The sequence below is a fragment of the Lissotriton vulgaris genome, chromosome 6, assembly GCF_964263255.1.
Source record: "Lissotriton vulgaris chromosome 6, aLisVul1.2, whole genome shotgun sequence".
Classification (NCBI taxonomy): Eukaryota; Metazoa; Chordata; class Amphibia; order Caudata; family Salamandridae; genus Lissotriton; species Lissotriton vulgaris.
In genome coordinates, this window is record NC_141694.1 from 911,724,501 (window position 1) to 911,745,081 (window position 20,581).

The 20,581-nt window shown below is 43.6% G+C and overlaps 1 protein-coding gene across 3 annotated transcripts in view; it reads left to right on the forward strand.

Annotated features, from left to right (window-relative positions):
• Positions 1–18,229, forward strand: part of LOC147708150 (fumarate hydratase, mitochondrial-like) — a 394,996-nt gene extending 376,767 nt beyond the window's left edge. For all 3 annotated transcript variants that reach the window (XM_086926903.1, XM_086926904.1, XM_086926905.1), the window contains one exon: positions 18,023–18,229. In XM_086926903.1, the coding sequence (XP_086783029.1) occupies positions 18,023–18,165 (143 nt within the window). In that variant the 3' untranslated portion in view covers positions 18,166–18,229. The remainder of the gene's footprint in view (positions 1–18,022) is intronic.
• Positions 18,230–20,581: the final 2,352 nt, after the last annotated feature.

Genomic DNA, 20,581 nt, shown 5'->3' on the forward strand with positions numbered 1-20,581 from the left:
GTGGCCACCCTCATCTTTCGCTCGCCACCCTCTGCCGTGCCGAGTCATTTCTTTTTTTGAGGCTTTGAACGTTTCTGCTATTGCCCTCCGCCGCCCACCTCCCCCCTATATCACACAAGCACTTTTTTTATTTCCCGTTTCGTCAAGGGTGGCAGACCAAGGAGTTCAGCTGCTTCTGCATGGGAGGTACAATGATGGTGTTTATTTTGGAGGGAAAAAACAATTCCAAATGGGTATGTCCACCGGTACCTTATGTGATCTCTTTGCAGCTTTTCCGTGACTCGGCAAAATTGTTGCTAGCATGCCAGGATCGCCGGGACCACATTGTGGAATAGTTTACACTTGAAACCCCGGAATGATACGTCTTCCTTCGATCTTGCTGCCTGAATAACTGCCTCCCTCATCTTGAAGGTGTGTAACTTCGCCAGGATGTCTTGTGCCGTCTATTTCCTCCAGGTAGCAGTGGGCCCGCCCTGTGGACCCAGTCTATTTTTATTGTCATGCCTCCCGGGTCGAGTACCTCTCCAAACAGACCCAGGACAAATGGATCTAGATCCGCTCCTGTGCTCCTTCCACCAGATTTTGCAGTCGTACACTGTCCCTCCGAGACCTGTTCTTGAGGTCTTCGCATTTCGGGATATTGACTTGTAATTGCTTGTGGATCGCTTTCGTCCAGTTTTCCATACCTGCCATTTTGCGTTCCAGCTCTTGTACTTTAGATTCAACGTCTAGTGTACGACTGCCCACTGAATCAACGTCTTGTTGCAAAGACGTGAGTTTACTTTGAATGTCGGAAAGAAGAGCCTCCAATGAACACTCTAGGTCTGCCTTGATTTCTTCTCAGAGCTCTTAAATTCTCTCAAGAGGCCAGAAGGTCGTCTTTAGTGAGTGCTATTCATCCCTCCTGTCCTGCTTCTGCTGTTGTCCCTCTTGTCTCCGTGGGTAAGAAGTAACCGGAGAATCTATTTGTCTGTGTCTTTTTGGGTGGCATTGAGTCTGCGGTATATGCTGGGCATCCCTTCCTGGGCTGAGTGAGGCCGCATCGTGTGCTGGACTCCCTTGTGCGAGCCGGTAGTTTAGGGCTTGTGTTCCTCTGCTAGTCAGGGGCCTCTACCTGGTCTTGGCCTTGTGTGAGTAGCGGCGATTTCGGTGTCCGTGCCCACCACCTTGAGTGCTCTCATTAAATTAAACTAATCACTGTTTCCCCATGCCTTCCGTTATGATTCGCTTGTAAGTGCCCTGTGGGGAGGACTGTGCTAGATCTTGCACTCTGCTTTGGATAATAATCCTGTCTAGTCTCAGTATTTAAGGGGGTGCTCAGACGTGAGTCCCTTGCTCACTTTGCCACTGGATTCAAGCAAGCCGGGCTGAAGACGGCTGGAATGCCAGAAACCGGTCCTCGGAAGCTTGTTTCCGGTCCAGGGAAGGCATGGCTTGGCAGTTCGGGCTGGACTGTTCCCATGAGGCACAGGGTCAGACTGATTTGCATATAGCCAGGTCTGAACTGGGGTAGCAGAGTGGGCTAAAGAACGGTGATGGATTAAACCCAGATCTTTTGACTGGGTGTGAGTGTTTGATTGGTTCAGATGCTCCCTCCATTACCACCCCCTTTTGTACCGCTAGCCTCAGTATTTGGCACCCTCCGACCTGGACTCCTTCTCCCCCATTGTTCGTGTCTCTATAGGTGAGGCAGCTACATTAAGTAGATCATGGGCCTGGATATGCTTGGCCCTTCTGCTGCTGATGGTAGTCCCTTCACAGGCATCAGTCTGCTGTAGACTCCTCTTATATTGTTTCTGGTGCTGCCTTCAGTTTGCCTAGATGGCCGCCATATTGAGGTCAGGCGCACAGGAGTGAGGGATCCAGAGTGTACCCTGTGTTCGCTGGTAGCGCCTGGGGAATAATTCCTTCCATGTCTCCTCTCGCATAAAACGCGAAATATGGTTTTATCAAATGTCCAGTGATTGATTACTGCTGCCAGTGATCAAGGGATGAAAATCCTGAAACGCGTTTGGCTGTGAATTGGGGTTCTGTGCATTGCCCTCCATGCTGCACATCACGCTCGAATCGAGGACTGTAACCCAGCAGTGGTGGCTCTTTCCACATGGTGCAAACTGTTTGTTGGGATGAATAGCGGCCTACCCGATTGTGGAATTTGGCCACTCCAGAAGCGGATCACAAGTGTATGGACCGGTAGTCCGAATTTTGAGCAGTCTTTGTCACTTACTGGTCTTTGTCCCTTACTGGTTTTCTGTGCACTTTCCATTATAAAACTCCTTCAGCCGTGCTGCGTAACCAGCCTTATGGATAAGACTCTTTAAAATTCCTGAATTCCTACTACAGGAAATCGGGGGCTTTTGGCCAAAAAGACATGGTGTCCTTTATCATCTTAGACCTGCATCTCTTTAATGTACGAAAATCCCCCCAAAAATTGTAAGATCACTGCCTCGCCCCAGATTCTGTCCCTGTTTGCGATGAGGAATCGGCTATGTGCCGCAGATATGGACGAAGCAGCCATTTCTAACAGCAGCAGAGAAAGTGCCTTAGCAACAGCTGGATGCATGGGCGTAGGAAGTGTGGGGGACGCGGGGGACATATCCCTCCCAGATTTTGGAGTGGGGGGGACACGGGGGACAAGGGTTGGGGGTGATGAGGGGACAAAGGAATTTCCCTCTCCTGTGAATCGCAGGGCCATTAGCACGTGAAAGCGCATAGTGGCCCTGCACTTGACTTGTGACCTGCCTCTAGTTACCTGTGATCAGCTGCATGCCTGATAGGGCTAAAAGGGATTAACACCCCCCCCCCCTCCTTTCAACCCCCCTTCTCCCTCGTCGTGTGTCTCAAGCCGGGCCTGCTGCAGCTCGAGTTGTTGTGCGCTCGGCTGGACAGTGTCTGGTGTTCGCCTCTGTCTCTCTACACACGTTTTTCACACGTCTTTAAAATACCATTTACATTCATTTGGAAGTGGCTAAGAAGGCTTTGTTGTTTTGCTAACTTATTCCAGAACCCCCGGTGTCCCCACTCCGCCTATTCTCTATTCCTTACTTACTTAATTTTATTTTTACTGTCACAGTAGGAGAATGCATTTAATGAAAAGGCATCTCGCAAGTAGGGATGCCACCTTTCCAAAAGAAAAATACCTACCATTTGTTGTTTGCAGAGTCCGCAAGTGAACTTTTTGTTGATAATATATTGTTGCTTAATTTTATTTTTTGTTGTAATTTAGTCTTTAATGTTGTTTTTTCAGAGCTATGACACTGCTTTGTTGGAATCTTTTAAACATGAATAACTATTTTCCAATGGGGGCATTCATTTTTAAACGTTGAGTGCAATTCTAACTGTTTTAAAAATGTACACGCTTTTGTTTTACTTGCACACTGTGATCATTATTGCTTAGCCTCAAAATCAGTGTTCATCCGTTGAAGTGCTTGCTCTTCCACATGCAAAGCACTGTCACATTTTATGTTGGTTTTCAGTACCTTATAGACAATGCAGTTTAAAGACGTGCGGGCATTCTCTCTGGTATTTGCAGCTTGGAGTTCATACCCTGACTAATGAACCTCTGGCAATACCCCAATAATTTGACATCACAGTCTCAAAGTTTGGAAACCAGGGGTGGGGGGGGGGACTTGACAACTTATGCAACAATACGAGCTAGAATCAGGATAATTTCTCTCATTGTTGACCTCTGTTAACTTAAGGTTAGTTTTTTCTGACTTCAATCACATTTTGTTGATGATAATTGCTCAGAAGTGACCACAAGCATGTGTGATCACTGTTAAAAGATTCTACAAAACCAGAAAATATTTTGTGGAGCAGTTATAAACATGCAGTGCATTTTCCATTGAAACGAGTTTGATTACTTTCAGTTATGTGCAACATTTGTTCTGAAGTGGATATCTGTTGCTAGCAAGGCTTGCATTTTGTAAATTCAAAGGGGAAAACTTTATTGACCAACAATTTTTTTAGGATGCAGCCAGGCAAATGTGAACCTGAAACCATGTTTTTGTAGTTTACCACAGTGGTGACCAGCTTGCAATTGATGCTTGAACTCCTGTTCGACTTTGCAGTTTTCTAGTGCAGGGGCTACAGCATCTGGAGCTGGCAAGAGTGCCTGTAACATATGGGAGACCAGAAGACTATTTCTATGGCACTCAGCATTACAGAGTAAATGATTTTGCTGATTCAATGCAGGCAAATAATGGAGGGGGATTGCTGGTGAAAGGGTCAGCAGTCTATGTATGAAGTTGTATGGAGGCTCCTCTACTGTGGCACAGAACGGAGAGAAGGTCCCATCCCCCACCTGATACAGCAGAGAGAGGAAAGGATGGCACCCCAAACTGAATATCGGTGAGCACGGTATAGTCCTCAGAGAGAGCAGAGGAAACAGGCAAAAGGAGGACTCTGTTGGGACTGGACAGTAGAATTTTTTTTGTAAATGAACCCTTTGATTTCCCCATTTGGCATCCACTGCCATGTTGAGAGAACTCCTGACAAATGGATTTTAGTTCACACCTGAAGCTGCTTTCATAAGATATACAAGATTAGTCATTTCTTTAGGACAATAAGGCAGTGCTCCACATTCCTATCTACTGGCACGTAAAGCACTGTTCACATTAGGTTTGCAGTCAAATGTGATTGTTACTCTGTTTTAAGCCTTCTAACAATTAATAAAATAAGACCCATCATTTTGGTGTCTCTAGAGTGAAGAGCTTTTTTGTGTTGTGCTGCCGTTGATGACTGTTACAAAACACATTATCCATGAAGATGATGTACAGGCACCCCAAACTCTACGGAGCGATTACAAATCCATAGTAAATGAAGATTTTCAGAAGTAAGCAAGCAGAATCTACTAGGACGATTCATACTGTGCTCTACAATTGAAACTCAAGAATTGTGTTCTAAAGCACCTCCAGACATCCAATGGTGCAACAGGTATGCTAGAGGATGCTTGAAGACAATAAAAAATAAAGGCAGTGAGGCACTCAGCATGACAACATCAGAGTGGAGGGTTATTTGGATCTGATGCCGTTTTGCTGACGATGTGCTGAGATGGAGGAGGAATTCAAGTGATGGAATTCTGGGGGGGGGGGGTCTCCCGTTTAGAGGTGCGTGTTCCCCCCTGTGAAGGTAATCCTCAACAGTGTCCTGGGATGCTGGGACCCTGGACATGGATAACTTATGAGTGTGTTGCTCATGTATGTCAAGTAGGATGTGTGTGGAGTTTAAATGCTAGAGGAGACTGTGGTATCTCAGGGATTCATTTTGATTTCCTGTACTGGCAAAGTGGATAAGGTAGTGGCTGTACAGAGCCTCAACATCCTTCTAAATTAAGGGTTTCTCCAATGCATTACTGAAGTCCTCTGAGGTGGACCAGACACTATGGAATGGAATGAAGGAGACAAAGGTCCTTTTGTAGTGTTGAGAAACCCTTTCCCCCCTCTATCTCCATTCTTCCCTAACAGTGTTACCAACAGCAAGTTGAGGGAAATTGAATGGAGAAGCCTCTCCATCTTTTGAGCCTTAGTTTTGGGTCCCCTCTGACCGGAAACCTCCCAGATAAGAAACCTCCCTGATATGAAACACCCAACATAACCCTGCCTTCCTTCTGGCACTGAAGTAAAATCTATGGCTGTAAGAAATACACCAAAGACTGAGACTATCTGAAACAGCTCACAGAGCTGAGTTTTTCTTCTGACTTGCTAAAAGTGTGGGGCAGAAACCACTAGTCAATGTGCTAGGCTTTCCCTGGAACCAGAATCTGAGGTCCCTTACCAGTGGAGAACGAGAAACTCTTCTGTGCTCCACGGTATGGAGTCACTGACTGACAACTCCACTTTGCTCGGTGCTGGGAACAGAGACTGGAAAGTTCTGGAATCTGTACTCTGAGGCTGTGTTGTGGGGTTTTGATACACTGGTGCCCCTGCAACGTGCCCAGAAGCAGAAGTGTTTGTGACGGCTAAGTACTCACAAAATCATTTCATCCTGTGATTCCGCCCCTTACCCCCTCCAATATAAACCAACGTACGAGTAGCTGTAATTGGATTTATGTAGCACCTACTCCCCCTGGCAAGGCGTGGAGTGATTTAGGACAAGTAGAATGCTACTCTGGAACACAAGGTTAGTGGTTAGTTCAGTGGTTATTGTTAGTTACTGTGATTAGTACTGTGCTCTCAAGGAAAAGTGCATGCATTTACACCAATTATTTTGTGATGTATTAATACCAGGTGGTGTGCTCATTAGAGGAGGCTCTGTGCTTTTAGGTGAGTGGTTGGTGAGGTAGATAGGCTCGTAGAGATTAGTTAATGTTGCATTACAGGGATAGGGTCTTAAGGAGGAGATGTTGTAATTGATGGCATGAGGTATCAGCCAATTGCTGAATTACAATAAGAAGGATTGAGACAGACAGGCATGAGACAGAGAAGGCTATTCTAAGAAATAGAAGGTATGCAGAGGATGCAAGGCTAGAAGAGGGTCACTCAGGAGAAAGAAAGGAGAGGAATCAAGCAAGAGTAATTTAATGTCAATTTTTCATGCAGGGTTGAGGAACATAGTGGGAGAAGGCTTTCTGAGTTAGCAATTAGTCAGAGAATGTAGGCTGTAGCAAGAAACAACATTATACATAGCGCTCCATATCTGAGGAAGATAGCTTAAACATGTGATTCTGAGTGCATACATCATTTATAGATTAAAAGTTCAATCCTGCTGAATGCCAAGCCCTGGGTAGCCTTTTTAAGCATAGTCTGGAGTATCCCAACCTTGGTACATGGTCTGTACACTGCACAGGGGAGCTGGCACAGACAAAAGCGAAGTTCTCATGTAAAGGTCTTTCTTCACTCTTCTGTAAATAGATTTTTTCACTTACTCAGTAAAAATTATTTTTTGTCACTGGTTGAGATTGTCTCTCCAGTTTGCAAACATATTTATACCCTGCTTAATCACCATATCCCGCCCAAGTGTATGTTGTGTGTAACTATTGTAGTACATACAGTATACGTGTATGAATGCAGTGATGAAGGCCTATGTGTTCCATTTGGACGTCCCAAGCATGTTTCTGTGCACAAGTCGTGGGTAAAGTTGTTTTCCTAGACAGTGGAAGTGTATCAGGATGAAAAAGGGAGGCTTGATGTTTAGAAAGTCTGACAACATTTGTCAGTCTCAACAGAATAAACCGAAACACCTTGAGAAAACTGGCCATAAACCCAGATTTCTTACAGCAATAAGTGGTTGCTTTGACCCCCATTTGGATCACCTTTGTGAGGCAAGGTGGGATCTTCACTTTGAGTGTTGGGTTCCTGCTTGGGATTGAGCAATATATCACACTAAAGAAACCCCGATCATCATAAGACACAGTGAAGCAGAGCCTCTTCATCTACCAGAGTTCCATGGCAGCCTTCCTTCAGAGGCACAAGTATGCGCACCAGAAACCTAGTCTGTCTCTGCCAAGTCAGTGCTCAATCACCGAGTGGGACTGCCTTTTGGTGTGTGGATGACACACCACTAAAAGCAGCATCGCTCTCAACCTCGCTTGCAAACAGCAGACCTGGCCTGCAGATGACTGCGAAGACGGAAACAAGGTACAGTGCAAAGGCGAGGCATTGCAGCAAAACTTTGGAACACATCACTCTATATCACTATCCATTGGAGAGGGACTACAGGGAACCACGAGGGGTCAACAGAGTACAACTCACCAGCCTTTCCCTCCTGCAAGAGTACATTGATGCCAGTGCCTTTTAAATATCACAAGTCAGTACTGGCTGCCCTCTGCTTACATGAGCACACCACTCATTCTGCAATCATGTGCCACTTCAATCACTTGTAAGTCTCACTGCTAAATTTGCAGTCTCACTCAAGCAAGCACATTTCTCACTAAGCATTAATTTCTCCAACTCTGCACTTTCACCCGCACCCCAACTCATATGTCACAACACTTACCCTGCAGTCACTCCTCTCACCCTACTCTTCCACTGTCACATCGCTCACTGTGCACTCACATAGGCATTCCTGTCACTTACACAGCTCCCCATTCACTCACATCTTCACACACATCTTCACTGACTTCTTGACTCACATCTTGGCTCCCCTGGGCACAACACTCACCCTGAACTCATATCACACAAACAAACAAAGCACTCACCCTGAACTCACACCACTTACCCTGCACTTCCTCCTCTCACCCTGCAATCACACAGGCAAATCTCTCAGCCTGCATTCATCAAGGCACCCTGTTCATCCTTCGTGCGCACAGGGACAATAGTCTGCCAAAACACATCATTTACTCTGCACTAACTACACTCCACATGCACTCGCCAGACACTCTCACAAATCACCCTTCACCCTTGCCGCTCACCCTGTACCACACACAGGCACACCACTCATCCTGTACTCACACCACCTTGCATCTGCTTCTATCACTGCACTCACTCCTCCTACCCGGCACTCACATGGGCCCTCCTCTCACATTGCATGCATGCAGCTCACCTGACACTCACATTGGCAAATTTTTCACCCTACACTCACGCCACTCATGCTACATTCACTCACACTATTCACCATCAGCCAGCACTTACTCCTCACCCACTCTGTCTTTCAGCGCCAGGAAGCCTCGGCGTCAGTGTGCTTTACAAATTGCACATAAGATAAGATAAGATAAGACATGAGCACACCTCTAACTCTACACATATACAACATTTTACAACTCTCGTGAATCTACAAATATTTCTACAAAGGCACCCTTAAGAATACCTGCTCATTCCGTGGTACTACATGCCTAATTAATTCCATCTACATCAAAGGGGCTGGTACAAGAACAGAGAGTGGACTGACAATGTGGGATGGCACGAGGAGGGAGACTAGGGCAAGGGCTTTGGGTATGGTGCTGGATTGAAAAAAGTGTGACAGCTTTAGCCATTCCTGGCTTTCCATTTACTACAATGCTCCATCCCGAGACATGTCGGTTTGTTTTTACATTGCAAGTTGGGTCTAAAAAAAACAAAAATGTAAAGTGTTACTGGATGAATTCAGGATGAAATCCATGGTTGTCGAAGAAGTCATGAATTTCATTAGGTCAGTTGGATGCTGTGATACTACATGTTAATACTGTAACTGCTTGATCCACAAGTGAAACCAAATGTAAGCCCTGCAGAGCTATTTTAAGGAAGTGCATTTTTCATTCATATCATACTTGTAACAAACATTGACAAAGCAATATATTACTATTTTGAATAATGTATAGAGAATCTGTTTTCATTAAGTTTCCCTAGAGGGTAAGGCAGGTAAAGCAGTAGCAGCAGGGCAAACTTTTCTAACACAATAAAAGCAAATTTACTAATTGAAGTGTGAGTGGCAGTGTGTGTGAGTGACAGAGTACAAAGGTACAAGAGTGCAAGAGATATAGTGAGAAAGTGTGTGAGAGAATGTGTGTGTATGCATGCTATGCCTACAGAGGGATTTTTTTAGAGGTACCCAAGACTATTGCTGCAGTATCAATGGTAACTTTTTGGCACTGTCATATTGAATGTACTCATTGGCATATGGGGCTCGGCCATGAAGAAAATTAGGACCTTGGCATAGTGGAAGTTAATTCTGACATAAGACATTTGAAAAAAATCAGATTTACTCCTAAAACAGCCAGGCCTCCTTGGTGCACCTTGAAAGTACTGGAATATTTTATGAATGCCCCATAAGGGCCTGCCACATTTTAGAAATGTGATCCCACAAATTTCAAAACATTGTCAGGGAAGAAGTCAACTCTCCCTTAAATCTTCTACAAGAAACTTGGTAAATTGTTTTGCTTGCTGCAATCTGGGGGAAGTATCCCACCCCACCAATTACATGGATGTTTTTCCTCATATAATGGATATAAGGTTAGGTCTGACCCCGTTTCAGGAAATGCTTGTGCTGCCCAATTGCTGGGAGCTTGACCGGCTTTAGGGCGGTGGGACCTGTTGCAGCTGCACCTCGCGTTGACTTTGGCGAGGGACACAGAGTTTAAAAAAATGTTTTGGTTTAAAAGCAAATGAACTTCCTTGTGCATCAGGCAGTTTTCAGGCAACAATAAAAATGTCAAGATAACTCTATTGATTAATGTTCCTACTAGTGAGAGTTCGAAATTTTGTCTAGTGAAAGTTTTGGCTCATCGTAAAGTAGTGCGGAGGGTTAATGTGGCTGCTGCAAAGAACATGTACCATGCAGATCACAAAACTGAGTGAACTATGAGTAGCACTATAAACAATAGACATGATTTTTCCACATTTGGTCTAAGCACTTTATGAATGCAAATAACAATAAAGCATAATGTGACTATATTCCTGCCTTTCTCAATATTTTTCTTCAAAACTATCCGATTATATTCTTTTACGGGGCGTACGGTCTCATGCAATGGGCGATTTGTATAGGGACGCTGGAAAGTCCACAAGGTTGTCCCTGTCCCCCCCAGAAATTTAGTGTCTCCTACGCCCCTGCCTGGATGCGCATATCCCGCAAAAACAAAGGAATCTTATCTACTTCTGGTAAGTATCACGACAGAGCTTGAAAAGATCTATATCGCGACTTTGAGCGTTCGATGTAAATGGGAAGAATTTGTAGCCAGTCTGCCAGTCGTACAGAGAAGCCACGGAAGGTGTCGGGTGGCGTCACACTCCATAGGCCCCCCCCACCCGGCAATCCCCCTCTCCCCTCTATTCCTTCCGCTGTTGACCTAAAAGGAGCTTCGATGGGGCCTGGCTTGGACCCGTTTGTGGGTTCGGGGATTACAGGTAAATACGTCCAGCAGCTTTTCACTTGTTTAATGCACTTAAATTCGCAACACGGTGTCGATGACAGTGTTTACCCGAGTGTACATTCAATAGCTGCTGAATTTCAAAAATCTACTCGCAGCTGCTGTGTTCGAGGAGCCACCTATCGGTTTCACTCGCGTTTCATGCGCAGTATTAAATAACTAAAAATAGATTGGGACGCTCCATTATATGACTGTAAGTAATGCTCTCGCTCCCAGACAGCACGAGTCCTCCAAAGTGTAATGAATAAAGAAGATTTCATTTCATCAAACATAAAGTGGCAAATAGACCAATTTCATCCGCGCTCGTGCTAGTCAAAGTGCAAGGATACACTGCGCTTCCGACATTTTAATAGTGAGTGCCTTGACTAAGAAGGGTGAAATGACTCGAGTGCCCTAACACTGGGATAAAACGCGATATGCATAAAACACTTGTGCCGCTGACAGGGTTCCCCCCCCCCACTGCAATGCCATCTGCTGGGGGAAGAATATGAGTCGTCGTCCCCCCCAGGACCGAACTGAGACCGTGCTCAGTGGAGGAAGGATACAAAATGGCAGCCAGTGGACCCTGATACAGGCCCCCGAAGGCCCTGCGGCTCAAGCACCCTAACCCTATACCTGGCCCTTAGCCCTCCAAGGCTGCACATGGCTCTCGTAAGCGTGGATGGTGGTTTTGCATCAGCTCTCGCCTTCAGTGTCTTGGTGCGTACATAGCTCCTAGTGATGACCCTGCTGGTGTGGTGCGTCATCTGCTTGAGATACCAATGGCAGGATATGTTCTGGTCTTGGCACAGCCGCCTCAGTCGTCCACATGGCGGCCGTAGAACATGTGAGTATGAAGCCAGACAATGCTTTGCTTGTTGTGGGGCTCTGACATAGTAATAGGAGCTTTGTGCACGCGCCTGGGTGTTAGAAGTTGTTTTTATTAGAGTGCAGAGCAACGCCAAGAGGAAGGCCTCTGTCACGAGGAGGAGGGCACCCCAAGGAACACAGTGCGTTCAAATAGAGGAGGGGGGGGGGGGGGTTGTTTGTTAATATTCGACATACCAGGGACGTGGCTTCAGGGAGGTGTTTGGGAGGCGACATCCTCCAAATAATTTCATACTTGTCCTGGTAGTTGGGTCGGGGGGCCCGAGTCGGGTCTGCTATGTGTGGGTCGGTTTTTTTTTCTGCCAAGAATCAAACACAATATAGTGACCTTTGAAATAAAGCAGGAAGAGAGCCACCGAGCTATACATCTGGTGGCTCAATTTCAATCTGTGAAACCTGACCACCTAGAATAAATATTGGCCTACCTGCTTGTCCAATTTGTCTGATCGTAAGTAAAAAATGTCTTTCACAATCTCCTTTTCATTTATTATTACACGTGACACTTTTAAAAACTTGTGTTCAGGATTTGCGCTGTACAAACGGACCTTGTGCTTGATTAAATCGACGGCAATATTGCTTCATCAATAATAGGCCTCTAGTCCATGTTTAGAGTTTACATGACTACAGACCTGCCTTTTAGTTCACAAATGGCATTGTTTTTTGGGAGGGGAGCCATTTAGGTTTCTAAAATCATGTGTAAAGCTATCGCTTTCAATAAATGTCTGCCTATGCACTGAGGTGAAACTCTTCTGCATTTTAAATGTTACACTTTTCTAAATTTTAAAGAGACTGGATAATACTTTTGAATTGTTTGTTGTAGGTATATACTAGCTAAAAGGTTTTATTGATTGTATTGTTCATGGACTCTTAGAACCAAGCTAGATCACTGGCATGACTCGCTCTTAATTTGCTTGTGCACCCACATCTAATTGCAACTCAGGCTTAGTACATGGGGTTGTCAGTCACTTGATCAAATGCTTTGTAAAAGGTGAGGATGGAAACTTGGAGTCCTGCGCCAGTGTGACCACCATTAAGGCTTCTCGAGCAGAGACAAACAAGAGTGTGTGCAATCAAAGTACATTTAAAACAAGTGGTCCCAGGGCAGGGACTCGAGGCCGTTGTGCTGTAAAGGGAGAACTACCAGGCTCAGGTGGGGCAAGTAGGGCGTGGGGGGGGGGGGGGGGGTAGAATTCTTGCCATGGTAGTTGGGGGTCGTTTGTTGGGTCTGTTATGTACCTCTTGATTTTCTCATCCTCATTTCACTAATAACTTTTAAGTTGTTCATTTATGGAGCAAATACTTAAATGTGTATAGTGACTGGTATACAAAAAAAATTGTAAATCTGCCTCAGTAGAAATACTCTTTGAAGGGTGCAAACGCACACTTTTAAAAAATTCACAAACATTGGAAAGCTGCACCAGTCTCAGGTTTCCAGGCATACTACAGGCAATCAAATGCATAGAGGTGACTGGATGAACGCTTGTAAATAGTCTAACCAGTGGCAATCGCTTAGGGTTGAATTCCAACCCTTTGTTTTTAGCCACTATGCCACTCTAGACGGAGGCCCAACTACCCACCTAATGCAAATCAGTACTGACCTTGTTCCTCATGGAAATAGCCCATCCTGCACCTTGGTCATGTCATCTCTCCAAGCTGCAGCCCCCTGCATTTTTAGTTAGAAAATGTGTGGTTCACGCCTCCTGAATCTCACTGACAAACCTACACTCCTGGTCATACCTTCAACGGCTCATCAAGGATAGTGACTAAGCGCTGTATAAATGTGTGTTTGGTGATGTGAGTGAGAGTGGGTGGATGTTGCTGGAGGTAAAGTGGAATACTAGAGTAAACTAACAGTTGTGAAAGAGGGATTGGGGATCAAGGAAGAGGAAAGATGTAGATTTGCTACCTGGAATGAAATTGACTCTGGACTACCCTCCCGTCTCTTGGATTGTTTATACCATCTTCACAGTCGCGCAGGCTGGGCTGAGGTTTATTCAAAACAGACCAAGTGTAGGCCACAACTGGGGTACCAAGGAAGCAGAAAACACTAGAGGCATAGGTACATTTTTCTAAAGTTGTAACAAGTCACTCATTTGTAAATCATCCCTACACAATCCCATATATACTGACTTTGCATTAAAAATGAGCCATACACATTATGAAGCGGGCGGGGGGAATGTGGTATTCCCTTCTGTGTCGTAGACCTCTGCCCGCCCTTTTTGTTCCCAGCAACACTTTCAAGAATCTGGTCATTACATGTAGTTGAAGCAATGAAACTTGTAATTTTCCAGCAAAAGTACCCTATTTTCAGAAATTAACATGCTGATGTTTGTGGAAAAACTAACTTATCTAGAAAAAATGGAAATATATATTTGACTGCGAAATTATTGCATTTTTTTAGCAACTGAGAAACTTATGTTTAGGAATAAAACAATTGCCGTTGCAAAAGATATTTCAGGCTAATATTTGAGTGCAAATAGTTGGAATTGAGGACTTGAATGAAGATGCTATTTATCGTTTTTGAAGATTGGTGATATGAGGATATTTCGGTCTGCATGCCCAGGCCAACAATTCATTGAAAAATTCAAATCGCCCCTATTTTTTAAAACTAATTTGGAGGATTGAACCCCTTTAAATAGCCTTGAGGAAAGTCGAGTTTGCCAGGTACGCTATGAAACGCCTTCAGGATTACCTGCACAATTTGCACTGTTACCAAATCCAAGGGAAAAGTATGCTACAAAATGCACCAATTGGCCCACTTCCCCCAGACTTTTAATGGAAGAAAATCATTCCCAAAGCCCTTCTGCCTAGACCAGACTTGCTTACCTTATTTATAGCTTGGCAGATGCTGGACATCCTCCAAAAGGTGGCAGATATCCTTTCCTCTGTACTTCGAGTGCATGGTAGCCCTGTTTTGTCACATATTGGAAATTAGGCAACTTGAATGAATTGATGTGGCTAAGATCACACAAAGTGTTCAGAAGAAGTAAAATCTCTTGATTCTACTACCAGCCGTTACATACTCACTTAACCACACCCCTCCTTTGTTCTATAGTCTAGATTCACGAGCCTCCCAAAAAAGTCTTACATTGTAAATAGCATAAACTACACTTACACAAGTAGAATGATCATAGTTGGTAATTCACAAACATTTCCTTTTGGCCCAGATTCATGAATGCTTGATATGTGTATTGTACGTAACCACAAATCGCTTTGAGACATTTGCACCTGGTTCCAAAACCTTACAAATGCAAAAGTTAGGCACTGTATGCATTATGCAAGGGAAGAGATTAGACATTCTTATGTTTTTTCAAGGTAAACTCTTATTTTTTCAGTTTTGCTTTTTTCTCCAGTAACATTACCGGCCCTATTCTTGCCATCCTTTTTCCACTAATTGAGAATTTCAAATAGGGGTACTCCCCGCTTTTCATCCAACGGGTGCGAGGACACCATCACCCAACAAAAACAAATCACACACGCTCTACCACATCACCACTATCTCAATTCACTTACCCAATGTAAGCCACACGACAGCCTCCTCGTTGAGCCACCACGTCACCCTCATCATGCTTGTGTATCCTCACAGCTCACCAACTTCACACATCATTCCTTCCACAATACCACTGACTCAGACTTATATGTGGCTATCACCCCCTCAGGAGTATCATTACACCTACAAACTCCAACGCTCAAGGTCTCTTAGTCCTGCATCTTTATATATCACATTACCAAGGTGCCTCTCATTCTGTCTAATGAACGCCAGATCTACATGCAGCACTAAAATGGCCAAATTGATTCCTGCGCTTGCATTAGGATGCCCTGTTTCTGTGCGATGCCAGATTTTTTTTATTGTGCTTTAATCGTGGGGCTGAGAGTCAGCTGAGCACAAGCATGTGTTCGTGTCAACTCTAGATTTAGTGAGAGCATGAAGGTCCGTTACGATAAGGGGGCTCTCAGTGTGTGGGGGGGCTCTCAGTGTGTGGGGGGGGGCTCTCAGTGTGTGGGGGGGGGCTCTCAGTGTGTGGGGGGGCTCTGTGTGGGTGTGTGTGGGGGGCTCTGTGTGGCTGTGTGGGTGTGTGTGTGGGGGGGCTCTGTGTGGGTGTTTGTGTGTGTCATTTGCGAGAGATTAAGCTATTGGCATTGTAAATTATGTTTAAAAAAACAAATACAAATAATGTCAAGAGCAATGCCAATAGCTCTAACTTTAACAAAGGCAAAACCATTGCATTGTAAATGCTTGTTCTTTTTTGTTTTGGTAGATCACTTCTGAAGTTTTACAAAGAAGAAAAACAAAATAATAGTACAGTTGTATTACCTACAACCTGGGGGCTTGCAGTGGGAACACATGTAACCTTAATTTGAAATGGGACTCTCCTTTAATCCCCCCTCTCCATGAAATTTCACCTCCTGTACACACTCTGTATGTGACGTTTAGAAATGTTGCCTTTACTCTTGCCATGTGATTAGGGCAGATAGAACCTGGTATGTTTCTAGCACACATTAATAAGATGACGTGCTTTTTCATTAATAAATCACAAACTATATTACTTAAACAAGTAATATAATCAGATCGACCTCGCTTTTGCATGCCTTTATGGTGCAATAACTACATTTCTCTTGCTTGTGTCATTTTCCCCACAGCGTTTAGTTGATGCTCGTTTATTATTTTTCTCTCGAAAGTGTCGACATAGGTTTTTTCTCCTATCATAAGTTTTAGTAGTTTTCTCTGTCATCTGTGTGCCCACCACCACTGCTCCTGGCTCTGTGCTGCTATTGGGTGGCTTCTATAAGTGTCACGACAGCTGGAGCGGCAGAATACGGGCTCCCATATCTCCTCGGGTCACTTTTATGTCATCGGGTAGGCAGAGGAGCACTCTGCACTTCTTATGCGCCCGCCATCTTGTCCACACACCCCTATATGAACCTTTTTGAAAAAGTTTCACATGTTCGGATCTCGAGACTGGGGTGGATTCTCTTTTCATTCGGTACAGTCCAGGTGCTTTTTTAAGTCCCTTTTCACAAAAAAGGTTTCCCCCACAAAATTTGTGATACTGTCACAAGCTGCTTCATTCTTTAATTTTGTTTGAGTGGTGCAGTAATGTTGTACAGCGATCCTATGAAAACAAAGGATTAAAATGGAGAGACCGAAAATACGAAAATGGAAAGACCTCCCACCGCCCACCCATTCACTTACCACAAACAGGCATTCTTCCACCCATCATCCACAAACATCCCATCCATGCCTATCCATAGCCCTGTCCACAATCAGCTATCCGCACACACGTTTCCATTCACCCACCTGCTCACTCATCCTTCCTCAGACTCGTCCTGACATCTGTATCCTCTGGAACGTACTCTCTCTCTCTCTCTGAAAACCGTACATGTCTTGGCATCCACTTACACAACCATACCTGGGTTTTCATCTATGAACACAAGGGTTTAATGGACGAATGCATAGGTTTGAGTTAATCTACATCCTATACCACGTATTCATTCTTTCTCCCACCTTAGCCCATGCGAGCATTAAGTCAACCGTACCACAATATTAATTCCTGTATCCATCCATCTATTAAACCCATGCTTTCATTCAGCCACCCCAGGCATTGTTTGTCCCATCCACATCTATCTACACATTTGCATTCATTGTTCCACCCACATACATTTCGTCATTCATCGATGTACCAACATCCATTCATCCACCCATGCATTTCTTTTGTTTTCCACCAAAGATCTGGCCTTCATACCGCAATCCACCCAGACCCAGTCACCTATATATCCATATACATTCTCCTATCCATATGCACTAGGGCACTTTGGTATGTACTTGTATATTAATCCACCTCTCATTTCAAATCGATAAAACACACCATTCCACCAACTCACGTATGCTCTGATCTGCCTGAATCTACATACTACTTGTATGTATGTGAATAAATGCATAGTCTATGTGAACTTATGTTTGTTTAGTATGAGTACACAGGTGGCAGGATGTTTGTTGTCTCCATGTGCCTTAATCTCTGCTTGTCCCTATGTGCCTGCAGGTGTGTGTGCATGGCTGTTTGTTTTCCTTTGCTTGTGTGTGTGGGCTCATTGTATTTGTATTTGCGCGGATGCATTAATGTGTGCCTCTTTTGACAAGCCCTATTGGCTTTTGCAAATCTTTTTTTCTTTAATTTGCAATGATATTGCACAATGCAATTTTAAACCCATGGTTTTTCTGTTGTTGTCATTTTAAAATATGCTTGTATCTTTGCAAGTCCCCGTTTTGACGAGTATTGAGGTTGTTGCTATTATGTACCTGGTGTCTGGTCAGTTTGCACTAAGCATTTTAATTTTAAGTTAGTGGTTCATCGTCCATTTGTTTTTTCACTTCAGGTTACGACAAAGCTGCTAAGATAGCAAAGACTGCTCACAAAGAAGGAGGAACACTAAAAGAAACGGCTATTAAGCTTGGTTACCTTACTGCCGCACAGTTTGACCAGTGGGTGAAGCCCGAAGAAATGCTTGGCCCGAAGTAAAACCAGCAATGCACTACGGAAAATAGTAAAGCTGAATTGTATAAAATAAATATTTTCTTGTGTACCACTATGTCTGTGGTTCTTTTTTTAACCTGGTGCACTTTGAATCATTTCTTAAAAGGGTGGGCTGTTACGGATACATGCTCACATTTCCTCCTTTCCCAAAAACAGAATGATTCCTGGTACAATATTAATAAAAAAATTGAATCCGGCACAGGCATGAGGTAAAGGATATTTAGAAAGATGATAAATGATGTTGGTTTTATTCTCTTAATAGTCGTCTTAGTGTGCCCTGTGACCTTATATAGAAGTTAAGAATTGTTGTTGAATTGGAATTATACATATGTGTTGCAAAGTCATCCTGTGCACCCCCGCACCCCCAACTTTTTGATGACTGGTACTGGTGGTAACTGACTCTGACTGACCCTGGGCTCTGCCTAACCAGGGCCAGTGCTATGCCGAAATAGAGACTTCACATATTCTAGAGTATATAGGTGTGTTCACTGTATTCTATGGGTCATGGTGAAAGCAAGTGGGCAATTTGAACCAAGATCCATTTAAGTGGTGAGAGTTGGAACCATTTGTTGTTAGACTGTGATGCAAATTCAGGCCTATCAAGCATGTTGGCCTGGCTTTGAGTCAAATCCAAGTGTTTAAGCTTCACATTATAGTAGTCTTGGTACTTGCTTCTGTTTGTTGCAGAGATTTAGAGGGATATATTTAAAAGAGGTTGCTCAAGAGCCCTCGGTTTGGTGGCATGGAGAGGCTGGGATGAAAACGGTGGAACCATGAGATGTCATTTTTAAACATGCTCGCTTCACCTCAACTAAGTATCTGATAGCAAATTTCCTACATCTTTGTTCCCTTATCTAAAAACTTTTCCGGTGGCCATGAGACCCTAGGGGAAAGGTAGTTACTGGGCAATATCCTTGGTGGACATTGTTGGTTATTACATTGGAACTTAATGGTATCCTAGGTCCTGTGAAAGAAATGCTAGTCAAGTCACTCCGATTGCACACTTATGTCTCTAAGGTGGCGATACTGAGCACTCAAAGCTAGTCCAGAAGATGGAAAAGGGATTGCATTACAGCTTTTGAATTGTAAAGTAATAACTCAGATGTTCGGTCAGATCTATATCATTTAAAGGGGCGAGGTTGCTGATTTGAAGAGGGTGACTCTTGGCCAAAAATAAACATCTCCATTTGCAATGTTTACCTTTAATAAACAGTGTCCTGTGAGGTGATAATTGTCAGATAAAGTCGATCTACTTGATGCACTCTAACTTTCAATTATTTCACTTTATCTTCATTGGTTTAGTTTAGAATATCAATATTGATTTTCCCAAATACTGATGGCCAGAAAATCTGGATTTTATTAAAGACACAGAAGGTTAGATTATTGCAAACTCCTTTATTGCCACTACTCACAGCAGCTCCTTTAAAAAATACAGAAAGTTTATCAAAATGCCAAGAACAGGCCAGAACCCCCAGCTATCTAGCCGTCTTCTTTCTGTTTTTTTTTGGCTGACTGCCAAACATAACCTATAATATCTTTTACATGCATTTATTATTTGAAAAACCAAAAGTCCAAACAATATTTTCCTTAAATCCAAGATAACTTTAGTTCCAGATCTCTATACTTCTTCCATCTTCCTTCTACTGTTGTGCACGAACTACAAGAAAAAAACAGCAACCATCAATAGAGGGTTGGGTAAAAGGGAAGAATAATCTTAGTCTCCGTGTCTTTAATAAAATCCAGATTTTCTCGCCATCAAGGCTGGGGAACATCTACATTTTATGGCAAGACTGGAGGCTAACATTATTGCAAATTTGCTGCTTCGTGTTTATTGGCGACGTTTTATTCACAGCAGGTTTAAAATAAAACCTCCTGAAAATACCATCATTTGACTAGTCTGCACACCTCAAAATGTCTTGCAAAGCACCCCCTATCATAAAAGCTTTTGAAGCTTAAGCACCCCTCACAGAATGTACACCAAACAAACTTACATCCACACCTGCATTTCTCTTCACTTCTTTCACCAAACGAGCAAGGGTAGGTGCTGACCTAGCTTTATGTGGTATCTAAAAGAAATTAGCAACTGTTGTTCCAATAAGGAATGTAACTGTGATGTTCTCTTCTACTCCTTCATGCAACGGACAACACATAACTTCTCATGTTCATCAAACTAAGGATAGAAGATAGTTTCTGAATTTGTTTTGGTCCTTTTACTCAAATAAAAACTAACACCCCCAGGATTTAAAATTCCACCCTGATCATCCAATACTTTAACATCCGATACTCTTCTAAACAAAAGTAATACAGTGAAACTGTTAATGCTGATTTAGATTTGAAAGTTTTGTCCCATTAATTGTCTCCCAATCCTTCCAAATATTTAAGCAGTTCTGATACATCCCAA